The sequence below is a fragment of the Schistocerca gregaria genome, chromosome 2, assembly GCF_023897955.1.
Source record: "Schistocerca gregaria isolate iqSchGreg1 chromosome 2, iqSchGreg1.2, whole genome shotgun sequence".
Classification (NCBI taxonomy): domain Eukaryota; kingdom Metazoa; phylum Arthropoda; class Insecta; order Orthoptera; family Acrididae; genus Schistocerca; species Schistocerca gregaria.
The window spans coordinates 39,203,706-39,229,320 of NC_064921.1; the positions used below are offsets into that span (position 1 = coordinate 39,203,706).

Genomic DNA, 25,615 nt, shown 5'->3' on the forward strand with positions numbered 1-25,615 from the left:
CTGCAATGGACGAGACAATTCTTCGTGCAGTTGACGATAACCCTATTGTCAGTGTCAGAGAATGTACAAGGTAACGTTGACCATGTCACTGTATGGAGACTGCTACGGGAGAACCAGTTGTTTCTGTACCATGTACAGCGTGTGCAGGCACTATCAGCAGCTGATTGGCCTCCATGGGTATGCTTCTGCAAATGGTTCATCCAACAATGTGTCAATCCTCATTTCAGTGCAAATGTTCTCTTTAAGGATGATGCTTCATTCCAACGTGATCAAATTGTAAATTTTCACAGTCAACATGTGTGGGCTGACGAGAATCCGCACACAACTGTGCAATTATGTTATCAACACAGATTTTCTGTGAACTTTTGGGCAGGCATTGTTGGTGATGTCTTGATTAGGCCCCATGTTCTTCCACCTGCGCTCAATGGAGCACGTTATCATGATTTCATACGGGATACTCTACCTGTGCTGCTAGAACATGTGCCTTTACAAGTACGACACAACATGTGGTTCATGCACGATGGAGCTCCTGCATGTTTCAGTCGAAGTGTTCGTACGCTTCTCAACAACAGATTCAGTGACCGATGGATTGGTAGAGGCGGTCCAATTCCATGGCCTCCACGCTCACCTGACCTCAACCCCTTTGACTTTCATTTATGGGGGCATTTGAAAGCTCTTGTCTACGCAACCCTGGCACCAAATGTAGAGACTCTTCGTGTTCGTATTGTGGACGGCTGTGATACAATACGCCATTCTCCAGGGCTGCATCAGCACATCAGGAATTCCATGTGACGGAGGGTGGATGCATGTATCCTCGCTAATGGAGGACATTTTGAACATTTCCTGTAACAAAGTGTTTGAAGTCACTCTGGTACGTTCTGTTGCTGTGTGTTTCCATTCCATGATTAATGTGATTTGAAAAGAGAAGTAATAAAATGAGCTCTAACATGGAAGTAGGCATTTCCGGACACATGTCCAGATAACATATTTTCTTTCTTTGTGTGTGAGGAATGTTTCCTGAAAGTTTGGCCGTACCTTTTTATAACACCCTGTATAATGGTGATCGTCGGTAAAGCAGATGCCAGACTGAGATTCATTGGAAGAATCCTAAAGAAATGCAATCCGACAACAAAGGAAGTAGGTTACAGTATGCTTGTTCGCCCACTGCTTGAATACTGCTCAGCAGTGTGGGATCCGTACCACATAGGGTTGATAGAAGAGATAGAGAGCAGCGCGCTTCGTTACAAGATCATTTAGTAATCGCGAAAGTGTTACAGAGATGATAGATAAACTCCTGTGGAAGGCTCTGCAGGAGAGACGCTCAGTAGCTTGGTATAGGCTTTTGTTGAAGTTTCGAGAACATACTTTCACCGAAGAGTCAAGCAGTATATTGCTCCCTCCTATGTATATCTTACGAAGAGACTGTGAGGATAAAATCAGAGAGATTAGAGCCCACACAGAGGCATACCGACAATCGTTCCTTACAAACAATAAGAGACTGGAATAATAGGGAGAACCGATAGAGCTACTCAAGGTACCCTCCGCCACACACTGTCAGATGGCTTGCGGAGTATGGATGTAGATGTAGATGTAGATGTAGAACCCTTCCTTCTAGTGAATAAGATGTACAAGACATTCAAAATACCCTCAGGTTTCAAGAATAATATAATAATTCCATTTCCAAAGAAAGCAGATGCTGACAGGAGTGAAAATTACCGAACTATTAGTTTAATAAGTCACAGCTGCAAAATACTAACTCGAATCCTTTACAGAAGAATGGAAAAACTCGTAGAAGCTGACCTCGGGGAAGATCAGTTTGGATTCAGTAGAAATGTGCAAACATGTGAGGCAATACTGACCCTACACCCTCTCATAGAACACAGTTTAAGGAAAGGCAAACATATGTTTCTAGCATTTGTAGACGTAGAGAAAGCTTTTGACAATGTTGACTGGAATGTTCTCTTTCAAATTCTAAAGGTGACAGGGGTAAAATACAGTGAGTGAAAGGCTACTTAAAATTTGTACAGAAACCAGATGGCAAGAGTAAGAGTCAAGGGGCACAAAAAGGAAGCAGTAGTTGAGAATGAAGGATTGTATCCTTTCCCCAATGTTATTCAGCCTGTGTATTGAGCAATTTGGAGTAGGAATTTAAGTCCAGCGAGAAGAAATAAAAACTTTGAGGTTTTCTGATCACATTTTAATTCCGTCAGACAGTTGAACGGAATGGGCAGTGTCTTGAAAGGAGGATATGACATGAACATAAACAAAAGCAAAACGAGGATAATGGAATGTAGCCGAATTAAATCAGGTGATGCTGAGGGAATTAGCTTTAGAAATAAGATACTTAAAGTAGTAGGTGAGTTCTGCTATTTGGGAAGCAAAATAACTGACGGTGGTCGAAGTAGAGAGGATATAAAATGTAGACTGGCAACGGCGCAAGGAAAGCGTTTCTGAAGAAGAGAAATTTGTTAACATCGAGTATAAGTTTAAGTGTCAGGAAGTCGTTTCTGAAAGTATTTGTGTGGAGTGTAGCCATGTATGGAAGTGAAATATGGATGATAATTAGTTTAGATAAGAAGAAAACAGAAGTTTTCGAAATGTAGGGCTACAGAAGAATGCTGAAGATTAGATGGATAGATCATGTAACAATGAGGAGATACTGAATAGAACTGGAGAGAAGAGAAATTTGTGGCACAACTTGACTAGAAGAAGGGATCGGTTGGTAGGACACATTCTGAGGCATCAAGGGGTAACCAATTTAGTACTGGAGGGAAGTGTAGGGGTAAAAACCATAGAGGGAAGCCAAGAAATGAATACAGTAACCGGATTCAGAAGGATGTAGGTTGCCGTAGTAACTCAGAGATTAAGAGACTTGCACGGGATATAGTAGCAAGGAGAGCTGCATCAAACCAGTCTTTGGACTGAAGACAAAAACAACAACAACAACAACAACAAGTTGCTTCCTGCCTTAGTAGAATTTTTGAAAAATGAAGAAAATTCTTCCATTAACTAGAAGTTACAGTTTGGCTGCAGGATTATGATTTTTTTGTGGATGTCACTGGAAAGTTAGATTATTTAACTTGGAGCATCAAGGCAAGGATAAAGGTATTGGTAGAACAATTTCAGATGTTGTGTCATTCTCAAAAAAACTGGAAATGTGGGAACAAAAATCATATCCAAGGTTAATTAAGAATAAAATACTTTGCCTGTAAGAAAGAAATCCTCGACAAGTAAGGATCTTCAACAGCAAATACGTTGACATTCTTCCTAATACGAGAAGTCAATTCACCACGTTCTTCCAAGATTTTAAAAGCATTTCAATTGTTGCACCGTTTGTCAAATTGTCTTTTAGAGAGATTGATGCTGATGATTTCTTTACTTGTGCCATGAAGCATTCTGATTTTCAGGAAGTGCAGTGGAGTTGGAACTCACTGATTTTCTCAATTACTTATCTTCAAAATAATTGTGTTCAAGCACTGAAAATTTTTGAAGTGTTGCTCGTGGGGGCAGGGAAGGGAGGGAGGGGGGAAGAGTTGGAGGGGGGGAGGAGGAGAGGGAGAGGGAGAGAGTGTTTAGAAGCAGACTGACTGATGAACACTTTGACAATTGTATCTGGATGGCAGGCACTACCTAATTTCATAACATTATAAAACTTGTTCATGACACAAAAGTAGTGCCATCCTTTTCATTCAAGTTAACTTATTATTATTGTACACATAAATTACAACAAGTCAAATACATATTTAAACAAATACACAAGTGTAACCATTTACACAACATAACTCTCAAAAGGCCCAGACTACACACAAATGTTTAAAGACTCAATCCAGTGGAGCACCAAATTGGATGCTTTGTGCAAACTCTTGCCACCGGGGAAATATCTGTTAATCTGTTGGGTCAGTCATTTACAATGTGGCTCATTATCTCAATGTTACCAAAGTCATATGTATTGTCAGTGCAAAATCCTAATTTTTGCATGTTGTATTTGCACATATCTTCTTCGGTATGGTATCTGTTCAGCGGTACCCACACCTCTCTTGGATGATATAGAGCTGCAAACTTTAACAGTTACAATGTCAATGAATTCATGATTTTGGGTTTGCGTGGCTTGCTACTCATGATTCCACTCACTCAGTGGAGAGCATTTGGACTCCTTCAGATGCTGTTCTTCCAGATTTGAGGAATTTCCTAGGCAGGATGAGTGAAGTATTATAAAGAGCAACAGACTCATTTTTTGAAACTTGCTGCAAAAGGTTGTACAGGACCACCTTTCAATGAAGACACAGTTTTCAATAATACTGGCAATCACCACTACGTGTAGACCTGACTGTGCTACTAATGTTTCTTCTACTTGTGGTCAAATGAACATCAACCTTCTTCACATGAGCACGTAGCCAAATCGGCGTGCAATATTCCACTGCAGAGTATACCGATGTAAGGGATGCTCCCTCCATGCTACCTTTCAGCTTCCTCACTAGATTCACTCGTTTGTACCTTCTTAGCTGTGTCAGAGAGATGTTTACAAATAAGTTAGTGCTCTCTCTAATGTGCTGCAAGGTATTCTGATTTATTGTTTTATTTCCCCATGCTGAAGGGACCAAACCGTGTGGTGATGTTTCGAACTGTGTGGTGATCTTTTCTGATGATTGACAATACTTGTTTCAGAAACATTAGGTCTAAGTTACCATGTCTGAAAATATTCATTACATACAGTGAGGCTATTTGTTAGGTGTCCTACAACTTCAGAAAGATCTTCACTCTGATATTAAATTGCAAGATCGTCTGCATATTGGAGTGTTCGGCAGGTCTGCTGTGTAGCGACTGTGTAACAGTGGAGCAAGAAAAGAGCCTTGAGGCAACCAATCACTGAGTACATGCCATCTGCTTTCCTCTTCATCTCTGTGTACTTTAAACTGCTTATGGCTCAACATGTTGCTTAAGAGATTATCTTGAGTTTTACAAGGCATTGTTTTGAGAAGTTTCAATGGTACCTCCTCACACCACACCATGATGTTGTAGTAAGCTGTTGATAGGTCAACAGAAACTACCCCAGTCTTTAGTTTCTTCTGGTAGCCAGTTTCTATGTAGATAGTAAAGGATAATACTTGTTAACAGCAACTTTTATGAGGTTCAAGTTGTGCTGCTTCAGATGGTACCACACATTTAACACTTCGCCGCCCAAGTGGCAACCTCCAAGTTTTGCTCAGAAGCAAGAACATGGTCTTTTAACCATGAATCAGACACTTTCAATACAAAATCATGAAATCTGAGACACTTCTGTTCTGTATTGAAATATTTCCATGTATGGAATGCATTGAATAATGCACAATTACAGAGGTACAGGCAAACTTTTTTGACTATTTTATAGTTTTTCTGTATATATAGGGTAATAACTCAAATATTGGCCTGCCTGATCCATTCCTTTCATGTATTTGTTATAATCTTATACACTTTCAGGTTTTTTTATTGTGTAATTGGTTTTTCTACTTTTTTTTTGAGCGTCAGAGTGGTATTATGTATTGTAGAGATCATTCGTATCATTTTAGTTTTCAAAGCTCTCCATACCTGTGCAAGTACTTCATCTTTCCGTTGATGACAAGCTTTAAACACATTGACTTTTGTGCACTTTAATTTTTTTGGAAAACTTGTATTTTGCCACATCGTTTCACAAACTCTAGTTATCTTTTCAAGTGACTTCTCTGCAAGTTCTATACTGTTACAATAATTATCTAGGCAGAGGTGATGCCACTTTCCATAAGTTGGTGTCAATAGTTCCATCACTGTTTTTGCTAAAGACTGTTCATCTCCAGAATGAGGAAATGCATCCTGTACTCGAATCACACAGCATTCAAATGAGTATGCCATATTTCGTAATTTTTGACGGATTGCAAACTTTAAAATTTAACTGGCCATGCCACAGTATTATTCCTTCATCAATAGAGATGCTTTGACTTAAGATTCAAAGGTTCTTTAAACTTTTTGGAAAAATTATGAAATATGAATTGCACTTTGAAAAGCCAGTTGGCATTATCTGATGTATTGTTTTTGGAAAAATGTAAAAAGGATATTTGTCTAAATCGGTTGATATCATTTTGTGAAATATCAGTGAGTGTATCAATGGATTCGTCGGCCAATAATCATCGAGCCTTGATTTTTGTACAGTGCCTGTAAGGATAGCAAGCAGAATCCATTTTCTAATTTTAGGTCCCACAATTTCGACAAATTTGGCATTTTATTTATCTAGTTTCCTTCTATTGCAATTTGGACTGTATTACCTGTTGGTTTCATCCAAATCATTGGAAACTTTAGCATTCGCTGAATTCTTCTTGGATGTAATTCACTATCTTCGAACGATTGTGCTTCACTTTCATTTTTTGATATCCAATGTCTTCTTCCCAATCAGCCAATTCATCCGGAAAGATATCTGCGCATTCATCGTAAATAATTGTATCGTCTCTTTCATCTCACGTGATGAAAGGGCACAAGTACTTATAAATACAAAAAACGTTTTGACTTGTGTAACTTATTGTTACCTAAACAAAACACCAACAGAATGCAAAAGATTCTGAAGTGCTATTGCCGGCCACTGAGCGATACTGTGCTCACGACACCACTGTGGTGTTGCCGATCACTGAGCAATACTATGCACACGGTACCACTGTGGTGTCACCGGACGGCCTAGTGTTACTTTGATCTAGTATTGGGTTTAGTATCATTCTATCCAGGCATTTGTAAGCAAAGCTAAGTGGAGAATCCTCTTCTTTTTTTATTATCACTGAACTGGAGTCAGCTCTTAAACACATGAAATGTAGAAAATTTGCAGGTGACGATGGGCTCTATCCCGAATATTTGGTGGACCACAACATGGAAGTAGCAGTTCGCCTTCTTAACAAAATTCTTCACACAGGAACCACCAGCAAAATTTACAAGACCTCAATTATTTGTTATCAAAAGCCAGGGAGGGAGGGAGCACTTTAACCCAATACCTTATTCAAGTTAGTAAGTCTAAGTTAGTAAGACTAAAAAAAAATCTGTTCTTACATTTGTAATTCATTACTAAATACGCTTCAATTTCTTTGTTAAGTACAATGCAATGTCAGTTGCTTTTTCTTAAATTCCACTTAATTAAAATTCATTTCATATAAGAGAGAGAGAGAGAGAGAGAGAGAGAGAGAGAGAGAGGAGTTCACTGGCAATAAACAAATGAAAGATTTTTTTAAAAGTTCTTATTTCCATCACAGTTTCTTTTGGTAGCTCATAGTAGGATTTAAAAATGGTATGGCAGCTGGGAAGTTTCATTCATTTGCTCACCACTGAACTAGAGCATTAGAAGAACAGAATCAAGCTCCTGCATGCAACTTGAGTTGAAATCACAACTTGCACACTCTGCAACCACTGTAAGACAACTAAAAGCTAGATAATGGCTACATGTAGTAAGAAAGGTAGCACAAAACTTCGATATTGTCTGATAATGCCAACACAAGCTGTCAGGAGTCTTATGTTTCCATCATATAAATTGATTGATCTTTCTAAGAGTATTGCCAACACAACTACTCTGTGCAAAGTACAAGAAATTTGCAATGAACTTCTATTAATACAGTATGAAGTAATGTCTGGGATCAGACCTACCACTTATTTTGAGTACAGCCTGATCATCTTTTGGAGTCCACTGTAAATTTACTATGTATAGTTTTGGTCTCCTCTTTGCTGGTTGGTCCATTCTCCACAGTCTACGATACCGCTTCAGTACCTGCAAAGAGATTCTAGACATAATTACATCATGTAAAGTTAATCAAATTTACAACTTTTTTTAATGCTGGAAGGTAACAATACAGGCTAGCTGCTTCATTCACAGAGACCAACTGGTGAGCAATGGTAAGCAAAACCAAATGAATGATTATGGATAAAACAATTGAGATGAAAGACACTTTTTTTATGGACAAGACAAAATTCATTACACATCCATTCCCCATGGCTGTACAAGAATTATTCTTCTTCTTCCAACATTTATGAAAATAGATGTATGACTTATGTTGAACAGATGATTACATGACACACATGCAACAGTGAAAATATTTCCCAGTCATACTTGTACCCACTGTTACAAGTTTCTTGCCTCAGCTGTTGTTATTACCTTCAGGGCAACATTGCCAGTGGTAGCTCGCACACAGACACTGTGGAACTTCTGCATCCTGTCTCTAGTTGATATTATTGATATAATTTAATGTAATGAGTCCTTTATTCTTTAATTCTTGCTTCATACTTGTACAATATATAATCCTTAAGCTTATTGTCAGTAGCCATCCCCCAGTTTATGGGAAAAAAAAAAGATATACTAAAGCGTTTGTCTGGAACTGTGCACTCCACAATTACAGTGGTGTGTTGTTTGGCCGTTGTGTGCATGTGCCCGTACGAAGCTCCATGTGGGCAAAGGAGTGAGAGCATTGTGCACTCCCAAAATGCCGACCTTTACATGCTGGTGGAAGGTAGTTATTATTCTCTCTCTCTCTCTCTCTCTCTCTCTCTCTCTCTCTCTCTCTCTCTCTGTGTGTGTGTGTGTGTGTGTGTGTGTGTGTGTGTGTGTGTGTGTGTGTGTGTATAATGAATGTATAACAAATACCAAAACTGCAATCACAATGAAAGAAGAGTTAGAATCCTTCACAGGCACAAACCTGAGAAATGTGAGAGAATGTGGTGATATTCAGAGAGATTTTTTCACTGAAAACTTAGTAGTTGCTAAATTGTTGAACAAAAAACGTGTGACTAGTTTAAACAATGGACTTCCTACTGAAGAAGCAATACTGGCTGCTGAAATACATCTCATGATTGACAACGGTAAGCTTGAATCGGGCCTAAAAGTGCTCTACTGCATATCTGAGGTTTATGAATGTTGCAAATTAATTGGGCTGCTGAATTTTATCTCAGAAAATAATCTAGATGATTATCTTAGTGAAAGTACAAAACTGATAAGAATCCTCTTTACAGTTCCCATGATTATATCAGAAGCAGAACACTGCTTTTCAACACTGAAGAGAATAAAAACTTTTCTAAGAATTAGGGAAGACTAAATACGCTTGCAGTGCTTTCAATGGAGAAAAATTTTACTCAGTTATCATCCAGAGATCCAGACGAAGATTAACGATTTTTTCACTCTAGTTAAAACAAGAAAAATATATTTCATTGTTAGGTGAATACATCAAGCTAGAACTGCGGGCATTTACATAAAAGTAAGTAAAACACATTTATTCTTTTATTATTTATTAGTATTTTATTCTTTCAGGATTTTATCAAGTTTCTGAATAAATTTTCTTTTCATACATTTATTGGGTCATGTAACAAGATGTTTGTTAATATTTAACAGACAGAAAAGCATGAGCGATATCTCTTGACACACATAGAAACAAGGAAAAAGCAACATTAATTATGAGTCGCACGAACACTGAATAACATGCATTACACCCCTTTGACAAGGAACTATTTGCATCATGATAATTTTTTACTGTGTGTACTTGTCATTAAAGTATTCCCACTTTCCCCATCAGTGTTAATGATATAGTCAATTGAATTGCAGTTGTTGCCCTAACAACCTGCTTGATGTCTCCACTGAAGTGCCACCCGGTATCACTGCTCTACAGTGGTTGCAATGTGCCTGCACTACGATACAGAAGGGGAGTGAGGTTTGTGTGTCCGTGTTTAATTGTGTGGGTGCTTCATACCAGATGGTGCAGTAAACCTGTGAACTGAAATTGTAGTCAGAATTCCTTCAATACCTAACTTAAAACAGCTTGTTACCTCTGCAAAGCACCTTGTAGGGTCCACTATAAGGTGGCTGTAAAAGCTTACACATAGCGTCATGTCGAACAAAAACCTGTCTACATTTTTACAACTCACTGAAAACAAATGGATGTTGAGACTGCTGTGTCCTCTTTGCTACTGGATGACGTTACTGTATGTATCACCACATCTTAGTAATTAAGTCCAATGCTTCAATAACATCACTTGGTCCGCTGCCAAAGAATTTGCCCAGTAGGCGGATAAGTTGTTCATATATCAGGTCAAATACTGTGGCTTCTAAATCCTCCTTTACATATGCGCAGATGCCCAGTAGAACAGTGAGTAAGAGTTTCTGTCCAATGCTATGAATTGTGACAATTTAATGATCAGCAAACAGCCTGGTGAGAGCCTTGTACAGGTATGAGTCAAACTGTATGCTCTGATTCATAGTGATTTGTAAAGACAATCCGAAAAGGATGATCCACTCTCATAAAAAGGTGATAGCTACTGTCTCTCCCGTCATATAGGTCAAAGAGAAAACCCCTGGGTCAGCATGTAAATCTGTCAACAACCTCAAGCAATATGTAAACCCTCAGATGGTGGTTGATATCCTATTATATCCAGATGTACGTGTTCAGAGTGTCCATTATGCAAGAAATGTACTGAGTGGTGCACACAAACATGCAGAGTAATTTTTTTGTGCTGACAGGCAGTGCTATTGATACACTTGTCATGTAATTGCGTCTAAACTCCGGCACACAAAAGCTGGTAGTGCTGCAGATCCCTGGATGTGACAGTTGATGTAATTAAGTGGTAGCTTGTTGACAGAAACCAGCTGTCACCAATGGGCATACTCTTGGGACTGACACATATCAGTACATACATACGTTTGTTGTTGATAGCTGGATATGCTGTAACTGTAGACCAGAAGGTTGTGCTAAAAGCTCTTAGTAATTTTGGATTGAGTTGTTCTGCTGGTGAGAATGCTTTGTAATCCTTGGTGCTTGCGATCTCTTGGGTGTGAGATAGGGTGTCGCCCGGCACATTCCTTCCCACACTGTGTACGATGTTAATCATAAATTGCTCAACGTAAAGTAACTGAAGGAGCTGGCGTGGCAAAGCTTCTTCAGGCCTTTGTTGTTATGGCATAAAGTCAAGCACCAGCACACCAGTCGGACACGATAGAGAAGAGATAGCTGTGAGAAGATGTCAGCCAATCACACACTGACTGACTCCTCTCCAGGACGAGCAGTTATCCCTATGTGAAGAGGACATAAGTGCTGTCACTGACTGGTGGCGCTCCAGTTCAACAGCAGCTTCAAGACCGGCCAGTTCAATAGCAGTGTCAATGCTAGTTACTTCGCTTGTACTGTCTACGTAGCACAGATTTGGAATTGTTTATACTGAAGAAGATAGATTATTTTGTATGTCACCCTTCGTTTGCGACATCTCTAGTTGCAAAAGTTAAGCACTGTAATTATCATTTTGTAATAAAATTCATTACTACAATTTGTTTGAATTGTTTGTCCAGCAAACCGAGTACGCAGGTTTCCTAGACACCACATTTGTCAAAGGGTGTGGGTAAGAGGCTAGTGATCAGTAATCAGGATGAACTGCTGCCCCTCCAGCATGTGTCTAAATTTTTTAGTGGCAGTTTATGCTGCATATAGTTCACAATCATACACGGAACAGTTTTGTTGTGCTGGAGAAAGCTTCCTGCTAATGAATGCTAACAACCACAGACATTGATTCATCTGCTGTTGCAGCACACCCACTGCTATTGTGTGAGCACCAATCGTGAGGGCAAGAGGTACTTGCAGAATTGGATGTGTCAACAGTGTGGTGTCTGTGATAGTGGATTTCGGTTTAGCAAAAGCTATGTCACCAAATTTATGCATCCCTTGTAGGATCTCATGTAGTGGCTCTGTTAAGAAATCGTGGTTTCAAATTAAGTGACAATTCATGACTTCCACAAACTGAAGTAACTTATGTATTGTTGCCAGCTGGGGATAACTGACTATTGCCTCAACTCTCTTCTGCAGATACTGTATTCTATAGGTGTTAATGGTGTTGCTCAGAAACTGCACCTCCGTCACTTTGAAAACATATTTTGCCAGATTAGTGAGCAAATCGTGCATTCGAAGACAGTCGAAAAACTGATGTAATTGTTCTGTTTCAGAACTGGACGCTATTAACACTTCATTGATGCAAACAAGCAGTATTCAAAATTGCAAGTCATTTCGTCCATAAACCTCGAAAAGTCTGCGCCATTACATAGACCGAATGGCATCTGGTGAATCCAAGTCCAAAAGATGTACACATGGCCGTTCAGCGAATGTCTTTGGTGCGACCGGTATTTAGCAGTATGCACACACTAGATCTATTGTAGAGAAGACACATTTACTCTATCGTAGAGAAGACACATTTACCTTTCACATTATGTGTGAAGTCCTCAATGTGTGACACAGGGTACCTGGGAGCAGCCCAAGGAATAACAGGAAGTCTACTCTGAGTATCAGATGCACCACATCAGCGACTATGAACTGCCATTTAAATGTAAGCCGGAGACTGAGGTTGAGGGTTAATGTTATCCACTCATCGTCTAAATAGTGGCAGCAAACAAATGGTAAATCATCATGACTAGGGCAAAGAAGGCGGGTGGCCAGGTAATCCCACTGCATTTCCATCTCACACAGTGAATTGCACTTCCCTGCCTCTGTACCAAACCATCTAATAATATCAGCATAAATCTGTAGCTGATAGCAGGCGACTGTGACTTCTTGTTGAGCAACAGTGTCATTGTCAGCTGGTATTCACCTACAAGTCTGCAACTTGTGTAGTAAGTTTTGCCAGCTGTGCTGGAAGTGATGCAAAAGAGCTGGTATTATCTGGTTGCAGGCTGACAGCCACCACATTTGCAGATGGACACATTTCAACAATGTGATCAGTCATTTGTGCAAGCAGGTCCAATCCTCCCACACAAATCGAATACCTTTTGTGCATCTGATGGCAGGCATAACACCAAATATTTTTCCAAATGTCGTTGCTGACTATGCTATTCACCAATGTTTGCAGATGACGTAGTAACTGCGACAGTGTGTGATCACCTTGTTCTTCCATCCACAACAATTACTCTCATCTCACTCGATGAATTCATTATTAAGTTCTGTATACCGCTCTGTAGCTGGTCTTTGTTTAGTAATGTGACATAGCTCTACTTGGTCTCATCAGCAGTAACAAGTGACAGCACAAACTGATTCTCCAAACCAAAGCTCCAGATTATGTTGCCAGAATAGAGGCAGTGTGGCTGACTACCATATTTGCAGGCACCTCATCTGCAGTCGTTGGTGCTGCCACTGGTACAGTCTGATATTTAACATAAATCATGAAACTTCCTGGCAGGTTAAAACTGTGTGCCCGACCGAGACTCGAACTCGGGACCTTTGCCTCTCGCGGGCAAGTGCTCTACCATCTGAGCTACCGAAGCACGACTCACGCCCGGTACTCACAGCTTTACTTCTGCCAGTACCTCGTCTCCTACCTTCCCAACTTTACAGAAGCTCTCCTGCGAAACTTGCAGAACTAGCACTCCTGAAAGAAAGGATATTGCGGAGACATGGCTTAGCCACAGCCTGGGGGATGTTTCCAGAATGAGATTTTCACTCTGCAGTGGAGTGTGCGCTGATATGAAACTTCCTGGCAGATTAAGTTTGGAAGGTAGGAGACGAGGTACTGGCAGAAGTAAAGCTGTGAGTACCGGGCGTGAGTCGTGCTTCGGTAGAGCACTTGCCTGTGAAAGGCAAAGGTCCCGAGTTCGACTCTCGGTCGGGCACACAGTTTTAACCTGCCAGGAAGTTTCATATCAGCGCACAGTCCGCTGCAGATTGAAAATCTCATTCTGGAAACATAAATCATGTTGGAAATATGTTGTGTGACTGTTACACTTTCACACCATACTGCGGGTGAGCCTCGATCACATCACGCGGTGTGGTTGGTGTTACTACTCGTGTTGTACGATTATCTTAGGATCAAATTGGTGTCGCCAAAAAATGTTGGGTCTTATAATGAGATATTCACTCTCAACTTTTAGCGAATGTTATATCTATGGGTACACATATGACAATGGAAAACAAAGGATAAACAGTGGTAACTAGTGGTCACACAAACACCAAATAACATGAATTATATATCTCCGACTTTGAACAATTTGTGTCATGATAATTTTCACTATGTGCTCTTGTCACTACATGTTTTTGATTCCTCTTACACAATTTTAAATCAAAGGCAAATTTTTTTTTGGAACAGCTCCCCAACAAATTTTAGTTGCACGGCACCACTGACCTCTGGGTTAATATGACACACCACGGTACGTCACTCCATCTTCCAAGTGATCCTCTGAAGGCACCAGAGCCATGCAGATCAATGCTGTGGCACAAGAGGATGATGGACTAGAGATGTGCATGCCTGTAGTCTCCCTGCGAATAACCGGTTTGCAGCAGTTTATGTTGACACATCGGGCCCACAGGCTCTCTTATCTGTGCTGTGGTAGCTGTACAATGAGCCACTTCTGTCCTTACAGTATGACAAACCTGGCGGGTGTCAGCTGTGTGGATGTTCGGAACCTTGTCTGCAGGTGTGAGAATGTCCATGTGACCACTGATACCAGTATTGTTGCACAACTGACGAAGCACATCCAACTTGTATGGAAATTCTCCAAAAGCACCATCCTGCCACTCAGAAGGCCACCATTTGAACCCTTTCAAAGAAGCAAATGCATTTCACTGTAGGAAGCTTGAGAGTGTGTCAAAAGCATGGTTGCCTGTTTGCTTCACACGTTTGCATCACACTGAGCCTTCTGGCTGTGCACATTCCCTATTAAAGGGTACACAAAGATGGCACTCTTGTAGCTATGTCACTATGTTATCTGCTGGCGGATGATGTCGAAATGATTATCATTAGGCTGTATCTACTATCACCCCAAGTAGCATACACCGTCACGGCTCAAAATTAAATGTTGTTTTCCCAGGTGTACTAATTTTTTTTATTTCCGGCAGCTTATTTGAAAACCGAGTATCCTTACTGCACCAAATGAAAACATTTACAATGTGTTTTGCATGTCAGGATGAAAAGTAAACAGAAATTGAAAAATGCATTTTGTACTGGGGAATTAAACTGTATAATAAATTCTCTGTGCAAAAGAAAAGATTCCTACAATAAATCTGTTACAAAACTTTCTTTACAAGTAATGCATACTACACAGTTAAAAGATTACTTAGAGGACGGCAGAGTGGATAATATCACCTACCAGATTACAAAACACAATCACAATGTAATGATTTTACAAGAAAATCATATGCCAATATCAATACTGCAGGATAATAACGGGCTGTCACTCTCCTGATATAAACACTTGTTCACCTTAGAGGGTGTTAAGTAGAGTTTTTTCAGGTGGGTTAATGGGAGGCCATGAAGACATGCAAATGTGCATGTTTCAGTCACATGTTTACTGGCCTCAAGTCAGTTTTCCAAATGAACTGTAGTTAGTTACATAGGTCATAGCAGCTTGTTAATGGTCCAGGAGTCATGAGTGGATGTCCTTAGTGTGTGCAGTGATGAAATGTAAAACTGAAACTTGAGTAAAGTGTATGCAAATCAAAGAATATTGTACAGAACAAACAAACTGAGTAAGGCAGTGAAGTTGTTCCAGATACTGGTCTCAAATTTGGGAGGACGAAATTTACTCTGCTAACTATTCTAAATCATTTCAGGCAAATGGCGGGACATCATCAAGGCCACTGCTTATCACCTATTCTACCCTGATAGTAAGCACACTTATATAATCTGTGTGTCTGTATATGTTATTTTTGAATTAAAGGAGACTACTCACCTAAAAGCAGAATCATTGACTTGTCGATAAGCACACAAACAAAATAAAAGCTTTTGGAGTTATCCTTTGATCGAGCTAGAGTAAAACACATGCACACACACTCTTATGCCCTACGCGATGCCAGGTGAACTAACAGTGCCAAAACTATTTTTTGGCAGGTGAATTGGTTGTTGTTCTTGTTGTTGTTGTTGTTGTGGTGGTGGTGGTGGTGGTGGTGGTGGTGGTGGTGGTGGTGGAGGAGGAGGAGGAGGAGGATATGTCAGATGGGGTGGGTAGAGGGAGATGGAGGAATAAGGCAGGGAGAAAAACTGAGGGTGGGTGGCTAGCGGCTTGGAGGGAGGTGGCTAGTTTGTCAGTAAGCAGCTGGTGGGGAGTGCCACACACTGAAGGTGAAATATGATGTTAATTGGGAGGAGGTGACAGGATTGAGGATAGGGGAACTGTCGGGTGTTGTGTGTGGGGATAATGGATTACCTGCAATTGAGACCAGGACCATTATAGGAATGGAGGATGTGTTGTAATGATAACTCAAATTTGTGTAGTTCAGAGAAGTTGGCAGTGGAGGGAAAGATTCAGATGGCTCGGGTTGTGAAGCAGCCACTGAAATTGAGCACATTCTGCTCAGCTGCATGTGGTGTCATGGGGTCGACTTTGTTCTTGACAACAGTTTCGCAGTGGCCATTCATTTTGGTGGACAGCTGGCGTGTGGTCATATAAACATAAAAAGCTGTGCAATGTTTGCAGCAGAGTTGGTGTATGACATGGCTGGCTTCACAGGTGGCCTGGATGCCCCTTTGGGGTAGGATAAGCCTGTGACAGAACCGGAGGATGTGTTTGGCAGTGGCCCACTCATCCTGCTGGATTGGTGGTTGGTAGTCATACCTACATAGAAAAGGTTGATATTGGATGACAAGGGGACACTCCTTTGTAGCTGATGCTTGGGCGTGGTGGGAGGACTGGGAGTGTGTTACAATATGGCGTGAGAAATCTACTTGTGGACTAGGTTTAGGGGACATTGTCTGTATATGAGGACATTTGTGAGGCATTCAACACACTGGGAAATGATGTTCTTGACACTGCAGATACACTGGCTAGGCTGTATAGGAGGGATTTTTTGGTGTGGAAAGAATGGCACTTGTCAAAATGCAGGTACTGTGGGTGGTTAGTGTGTATACTGTGGACAGAGATGTGGATGGAGCCATCAGAAAGGGGGCGAGTTGGGTAGAGGACGGCCATGTGAGGAGGGTGGGAGAAGAGGTGTTGAGGTTGTGAATAAATGTGGATAATATGTCTTGGCCCTGAGTCTAGATCACAAAGATATTATCAGTAAAACTGAACCAAACTAGGGGTTTGAAATTTTGGGAGGCTAAGGTTTCATCTTGATATCTAGATGGCCCATAAACATGTTGGCATAGGAGGGCACCATGTGGATGACCACGGCTGTGCTGCTGGTTTGTTTGTAAATCTTCCCTTGTCTGAAGGATGTTGGGATATAAGAGTGGAAATTCCTTTAGTAGGAGCACAATAGCCAGCTACAACGCAGTGTCCAGGATTGCCTAGTTTGTGGATTATGGGAAGCATGTAGAAGGTGGGTGTACAGGGAGATGGGTGTGCAGGGTGGTGGTTGAGGGAGGAGTGTGGTATCACAGTCTGATATCACTCTCACCAGTGTCTCACAGTTGGCAACAGAAACGTTTCAGACAGATGCTGACAGCAGTCGTGTGGGGACCTGGTAGGTCAATTATGGCACGCCTGCTGAGCCACACCTTCAGCGGTTCCAACTATGAGCATCCTCTGCTGTTGTGATACAGGGTGGGTGGCAGCAGCTAAACTGCCAGTTTCAGTCACAGTCTTCGACAGCTGCCACTCTCGGACAGCTTTCGACAGTTCGCTCATGCACGAATATGCTTGTGAAGTAAAGATATCTATAGAACCGCATACGAATATTGGCACCCCTCATCTTACACTTGCATGACTGTTACTTGGTGTCATTCATGCGACAGTTCTGAAGAGGATGTGACTCGAACGTAGAACCTGGCTGCCTAATGAAACGATACCAAATTAACGGCTGTCGGTGCAGTATTATTACAATTCATCAACCAGCCTTTGTTCACTACAACACGACAGTAGTGGAGAAGATGATCAGATCTGGATCTGTTTTCAAGCTGTGTATGGCTGTTAAATTCTGGCGATAGGTTACCGTTTTTAGGAAGAGACCTGAAGAGGGGTGGTGAGGCTAAGTTGGAAGTAAGGAATTCTTGGAAGCTGACTAGGAAGTGGTTAGTTAGGGTGGTGGGGGTGGCAAGGTGGAGTGATGGTGATATGAATTGGCAGAGGCATTGTTTGATATTGGGATTAGGTTGGCTGAGGTTGGAGGGATTGGTGGCAAAGAAGTGTTTCAAATGTAGGGACTGGGAGGAAGAGTAAATCTTTGACAATCCAACATGGTTGAAACTGGGTGTAGGGCTGAAGGTTCCGTGGTCTAGAAGAACAGAAACTTTTGGATCCTGGGTTTTGTGGGTTGTTGGGTGGAAGTTTTGGGGGAGGTGGTAAATTAAAGGGGTCAGCTACGCACAATCTGGGTGTTATGAGCTGTTGACGAGGGGCTTCACTGTGAGTAAGATGTTAACAGTTTGGACAATTAATGGATGTGGTGACTGGAATACTCTTCCAGGCATTTGAGTGCAAGTGTTTCTTTCTCAAAGATTTTGTTTATCTTGTAAGGACGGTGTAGCAACACTATCTTGCTGTGGGAGTAGACGTGGCTCTAGGATGCCAGTGCCATAGGGAGGTGCTTTAGCAGTATAAGGTTAGTTAGGGATAGGGGGACTGGCAGAAACTGAAAAGATGAAGGTCATTCTGAAATGAGAGGCGTAATTAGACAAGAGGATTTTTACGATTAAGCCATTTGGGAGGGATTCCACAGTCGAGACAGCATTTAAAGCAGAGGATGTAAAACAGGGTTTTAGCCAGGGAAAGGGATACTTTTCTGAACTACAGAACAGAGATGGAGGAGTGTCCTTTGCAGTGGGGGTGACATCAGAAAACAGGAAATGGGTGAGTGTGAGCGTTAGGTGGTTGTAAGGAAAACTGAATAGTACAGGGTGTGTTTGTGGAGTGAAATGGGCAGAAGAAACTGTGCTGGGACCAATAGGACGGTTTTGTGGTGTGATGATATCATGCTTGGGTTACTATCACACGTAGGAAAGGAGGAGGAAACCCCATCATGCCCATGGCTTTCCCACTATCTAACACTACCTCTCCCAAAGTCCTTCTAATTCCAAACCCATCTCATTCCTTCTACACCTTACCAGCTTATCCTGGGCCACAACTATTTTTCCTTTGAAGGAAAGGTTTACAGACAAATCTGCAGAAAAAAGTCTGGTTCAGGTTCACTGATATCTTCATGAACTGGACTCAGGGCCAGGACACCCTATCCACATTTCTTCACAACCTCAACAACTTTCCTCCCATCCACTTCACGTGGCCCTCCTCGTCTTAACACACCACCTTCCTGGAAGTTGACCTCCACCTCCCTAATGGCTCCATCCACACCTCTGTCCACATTAAGCCAATTAAACACCAACAGCACCAGCATTCTTTAAACACAAACAGCACCAGCATTCTTTAAACACAAACAGCACCAGCATTCTTTAAACACAAACAGCACCAGTATTCTTTAAACACAAACAGCACCAGCATTCTGACAGCTGCCAACCCTTCTACAACAAAAAATCCCTGCAATAAAGCCAGATACCTGTGGACAATGGACCTGCAGTGAGGCGACACTCCCCTCCTCAGTATGCGGAGTGCCTCTGAAGGCCTTCACATATAGGCAGAACTCTCCAAACCTAGTTTAAAAACAAATTATCCATGTCACATCCTCACTCACCCCCTATCCTCCCACCACCCCCAGAACTGTCACCCAGTATCATCCTGGAATGGAACAACTGGACCATATCCTTCACCACGGCTTTATCTCTTATCCTGCCCTGAAATGAGAGATATCCTACCCGAGACCCTTTCCCACTCTTTCTATAGGCATTTTCTGTTGCCCACCCTACGTACACAACATTCTAGTCCATCCATATGCCATCTCCACTCCCACCCCTTGCCACAGAGATCATTTCCCACAGTGAAAGACCTGCTCAATCCACCCACCAAGCTTCTCCTGCTCCAGTGCTGTCATGAACTTATCCTACCTCATAGAGGCATCCAGGCCACCTGTGAATGTAGCCATATCATATACCAACTCTGCAGCAAACACTGCACAGCTTTTTACGTCAATATGACCACAAACCAGCTGTCCATCAGAATGAATGGCCACTGCAAAACTGTTGCCAAGAGCAAAGCCAACCACCTGATGACACCACATGCAGCTGAGCAGAAAATGCTCAATTTCAATGGCTGCATCATAATCTGAGCCATCTGGATCCTTCCCTCCACCATTAGTACTTCTGAACTACACAGATGTGAGTCATCATTACAACACATTGTCTGCTACTGTAATCATCCTGGCCTCAATCTCCTGTAACACACTGGCCTCACGCCCTTCACCCAACTGTTTCTCCTTCTTGTGTCCTGTCACCCCCTCCCATTTCTTGTCCCCACATTGTCATACAGCATCCACTTCCCACTGCTTTCTACAATTATCCCAGGCCATATACCTGGCCACCCCTCCTTCGTACATTCTTAGCCAGCAATCTGGTCGCTTCCCTTCGAGCCACTAGCCACCTGCCCCCCCCCCCCCCCTTTCTCTGTCTCCCTCTCCTTCTACCCACCCCACCTCACCCGAAACTATTCCCATTACAACCAGCTCAACTGCCAAAAAATAGCATTGGTACTGTTAGTTTACCTGGTAAACTCTGAAAGCTAGCAAATTTTCTTTCTTTTTGTGTGCCTAAGAACAACAACACAATACTTCTGCTTTTCAGTAAGTAGTCTCCTTAATTTAGAAGTATTTACATTCTACAAGAACTTTTCCACGACATTTTGAACTGTTTTATTTTCATTCTATTATGATAAATATTATCACTGTGAGATGATCCCTGGACGAATAAATTAATGAAATCACGCATTAATACAATTTTTAACTGTCAAGATACTTCTAACAATTAGGCATCTCATCAATAAATTAATCAAATCACACATTAATACAATTTTTAACTGTCAAGATACTTCTCACAATTAGGCATTTCATAATCATCAGGCTATGACCTAATTAACCGTCATCGTGTGGCCAATTGATCTGTGTCCAGCGATCTTGCCACAAGTACTCGCTTGCATGCCACAAGTACTTGTTTCTGACAAAAGGGGTGTCTTCGGCATTGAGAGTAGAAAGCACAAATACAATTAATTTAGTTTCGGAATGGCTCATGCAGAGTGTGTGTGTTTTTGCTCGGTGGAAACATCTGCCTATTATCAGAATGTGACTGCAAAGTTAAGAGAAGAAAGAAAAGAAAAAAGAAAAAAGAAAAAAAGATCTCTTAATAAAATTTATAGAAAATGATTTATACATGGGAAGTACCACTATCTTTATTCAAAGCTTCAGAGACAAGAAAGACCATTGGGTCCTTCATGGAAAGTGTTTGAAATTAGAAAGCATGGAGGATTTAAAAAATACATAATATCAATAATAATAATAACAATAATTATATCTGCAAAAGGGCGAGCTTCCATAGTGTTGTCAAAGTTTGGACGGAAAGATTATAAAAAAAAGCCTCCCAAATCTGGTAGTATGTACTACAACTAAACTTTGTTTCTGTGTTATTGTATATTTCTGGCTCACATTATAAATTCTGAGTAGTCGATGTAGGTGCTTATGGAAAAGAAAGCGACAGTGAGCTAATGAGAAATACTAGATTTTTCAGAGAGACTGCAGTTGCTACTGGAAGAATAGCTACCAATTTCTGACATTGTTGCACCCTACATATTTTTGGGAGATGAAGCATTTCCCCTCACCCACGGAGACAGTCACAAGGTAACACAACTAAAATGTTATCCAACCATTATCAGTGTCAAGAGTTTCAGTAGAATGTATTTTCGGAATAACTGCTTCCAAGTTTTGGACTCTGAAATAAAATGAGAAACTATATAGCAGTCTGAAACATTTCTAAATATAGTGGCATCAAGAGGAAATAATCTCAATCAGTGCAGTTATCGCTGCAAGAATGAAATTTTTTGCGTATTTCCTTACTAATATATAAATAACATTGGCTGGAGTATCTCAACAGTGAATATGATTTTGTTAAGATATGAAATGTTTGTAATAAATATTGGTGGTGAAAATAAATTCCTCTGAATGTGGATACTTGCCATAGTTCAAGATTCTTACAAAATTGCCATCCACTCCTTGTCGGATTTGAGGCAATTTTTATAATTTTCATTTGTCTTACGCAACACAGCTGGATGTGAGCATACTTGTAGAATTAAATGCTATTCAGAAATCATCGAATTTTGGTTACTCACTGTGTACTAGTCACAACACAACATTTTATTTCCTGTCACGTTACTCGTAGGAAATGCATGTGCAACCCATTAAACAGGACACATTGTCTAATTGTGCGTGTTCGAATTATAGTTGTCCCGAATTATAGTTGTTGGTAGGAGTGTGATGGCTCAATATACGCTGAACCACACGATCTACTTCAGTCTCCTACCAGGACGCTTACAGCTTCTCCTTTAATTTGTCTTTATGGTCATACAAGAAAGCAACTATCATTGATTGTCATATGTCGATCACCCTCTTACATGACGTCTAACAATTAGGACGTAGCCTCAGACAGTGAAAGATTTGAAAGCTAACAAATCACCTGGTCCCAGCACAGAGTCCCAAGCAACTAAAAAAAAAAAAGAAGCACAGGTGACTTAAAAAAAAGACCTGCAAAATTACAGACCAATATTCCTAACTTCTGTTTGCTGCAGAATGCTTGAATATGTTCTCAGGAATATGTTCTCAGTTCAAATATAAAGAAATTTCTTGAGACTGAGAAGCATTGTGTGTGTGAAACTCAGCTTGCCCTTTTCTCACATGATATACTAAGAACTATGGATGATGGGCAACATACAGATTCTATATTTCTAGATTTCCGGAAAGCATTTGACATGTTGCCCCATTGCGGGCTGTTAACAAAAAAGCAAGCATATGGAATAAGTTCACAGCTACGCGAGTGACTTTAAGACTTCTTACATAACAGAACCCAGTATGTTGTCCTTGACGGCAAGTTTTCGTCAGGGACATGGTAGAGAGTGCCCTGGTGAAGTGTGATAAGACCGCTGTCATTCTCTATAGAAATAAATGATTTGGCTGACACAGTGGGCAGCAATCTGCAGTTGTCTGCTGATGATGCCAGGGTGTACGGCAAGGTGTTGAAGTTGAGTTGACTGTAGGCAGATACAAGAAGATTTAGATTTACTCAAATCTCAGCTACACTCGAATCTAAGCCGCACCTGAATAATGAGACTCGAAATCAAGGGAAAAAAAATTTCCGAATCTAAGCCGCACCTGAAATTTGAGACTCGAAATTCAAGGGGAGAGAAAAGTTTTAGGCCGCACCTCCAAATCGAAACAAAATTGGTCCATTTTAATATGACATATAATTTAGATCGTATGATGATATACGAATATAAACACGACATGATACGTATATTCTCCGCGTTTGCTGTTCTCTCACTATAGTTTCATAGTTTATTAGGCAGACAAGATTTAAATGAGATAGCAGCAAGCACGAAAGAATACATGACAAAATGTTTATATTCGTATTATTCTTATGGTGAAGAGAATACTGCATGTGAGTCACAATTCATGGAAGTTCCTATTAGCAACCATCTCTTCTCACAGGTAGGAAAAAATTCAGAATGTAGAGTTGGACATGTTGACAAAAACCCCAGTCTTGCCAGTCGGATTTTTGTAGTACAATGATATGCTGCTACATTCAAAGACGAACAATATGGAATTTGTATTTACTTCGTTGGATAATGTACGAAAATGCAGTGGTCGAAACACGGGGCAGAGAAAAAAGCTCGTCTACCACCTTAATTTATTTACTGACACAGAGGTTTTGGCGCCAGTATTATCTTTGTGCTTGCAAAGCAAGCCTGTGTAGCACTACATATATTCGGCGGCAGAAGTTGCGGCGGCACCTACCAACATTTTTCAGAACTTCCGATTACTTTGCACTCGATTCTAAGCTACCAAAGCAGTTCAGAGGTGGGCTCCTAAATTTGTTACTGGTAGGTCTTGCGAACCATGTGCTTATATCATGGCAAAGGATAAAGCTTTCACGAAACAATGCAGTGGTCATTAATTATGTGTATGTATGTTACAAAATTTTAAATGATTCGCGCAGATCAAACATAAAAGTGAGACACTTAAGAAACATTCCTTGTTTTTTAGATGTGGAATACAATTGAAGCAAGTTTTTTTTTTAAAAAAAAAAGAAAGAAAACTTTTTTAAAAAACTTATCTCAGACCACAATCCGATATGCCGGTGGCCCAGCTCCAATTTTTCGTTCAAACTTTGCTGAATATAACGTAACATAGGTGATAGGAGACAGTTGTTCAAATGGCTGTACAAATGGCCACCCTAGCTCGAATGGGAACTGAACACCTAAATTCTACTGGGAATAATGTTGTAAAGCAATGTGAAATAGTTCATCTTTATAATACACTATACTGAACACTACTGCAACTCATTCTTGAGTACTACTTGAGCGTTTGGGAACCCCACCAAGTTGGATTAAAGGAAGACATCAAAGAAATTCTGAGACATCCTGCTAAGTGTGTGGGTTCAATCAACATGAGTATTATGGAGCTGCTCCATGAACTCAAATGGGAATTTCTGGAGGGAAAACTACATTCTTTTTGGAAACACTATAAGAAATTTAGGGAACCAACATTTGTAGTTAACTGCAGAATAATTCTATTACAGTCAACATATATTTTTCTTAAGGACCACACAGACAAGATACTAGAAATTTGAGCTCACATGAAGACACAGAGACAGTGATTTTTTCCCTAGCACTTCAGCATGTGGAGAACCAAAGGGAATGAGCAGTAGTAGTAGTAGTAGTAGTAGTAGTACAAGGTACCCTCCAACATTGGCCATCTGCTGGATTTTGGAGATTTTGGAGTATATATGCTGATGTGGATGCAGATCTTGTTATTTTGGCCCTCAAGTCCGCCCCCCCCCCCCCCCCCTTGAAGCTATAAAGTCAGTGGCCTCCTCTATCTAAAATCTTAAAGAAATGAACAGGGAAAATTGTGGTATGAAAAATTAGAATCCTGCTGCTGTACATAGAAGCAGTAGGGAGTGGAGGATGAACATATTACATGTTGATCACTGCAGCCTTACTTTCAATTTGCTATCTTATTTACAAGTGTGTGCTTTCTCTCTCTCAATGCAACAGCTTGGAAGATATGTTCCTTCACCAAGGGCATTACCATTAAATGTTAAGAATATGTGGCACAAGAATTGCCTGATAAGAGTTCACACAGGTCACATAGCTAGGAACACAGGCATGTGCACACAATTTCATACTAGCCTACAATTTTGCCATTGTCAGTGAACGCAATCATTTCATTACTTCACATCCATTAGTATTTGACCAGTTGCTCCACAGCTCCAACATATGAAACAGCTTCAAACATCTGACTGCTTTACAAATGAGTCAACACATCAAATATATGACGTTAAGCATATAAAATCTTTAAGGTTGAAGACGGAAGACCATAATTATATTGGTTTCACTAGCTTCAGATTTTTCATCCATGCACTAACAAAAAAATCAAAACCAATACTGGTTTCTTCAGAGGTATGTGTGGGCACTTTCTGTGCGCACGCACGCACGCACGCACGCACGCACGCACGCACACACGCACACACACACACACACACACACACACACAAATGCAACTCTTACACATGACTGCAGTCTCTGGCAACTGAAGCCACA

General features: G+C 40.8%; 1 protein-coding gene across 3 annotated transcripts in view; it reads right to left on the minus strand.

The window, feature by feature from the left end:
• Positions 1-25,615, minus strand: part of LOC126336279 (uncharacterized) — a 183,931-nt gene that overhangs the window by 20,146 nt on the left and 138,170 nt on the right. For all 3 annotated transcript variants that reach the window (XM_049999795.1, XM_049999796.1, XM_049999797.1), the window contains one exon: positions 7,630-7,750. In XM_049999795.1, the coding sequence (XP_049855752.1) occupies positions 7,630-7,750 (121 nt within the window). The remainder of the gene's footprint in view (positions 1-7,629; positions 7,751-25,615) is intronic.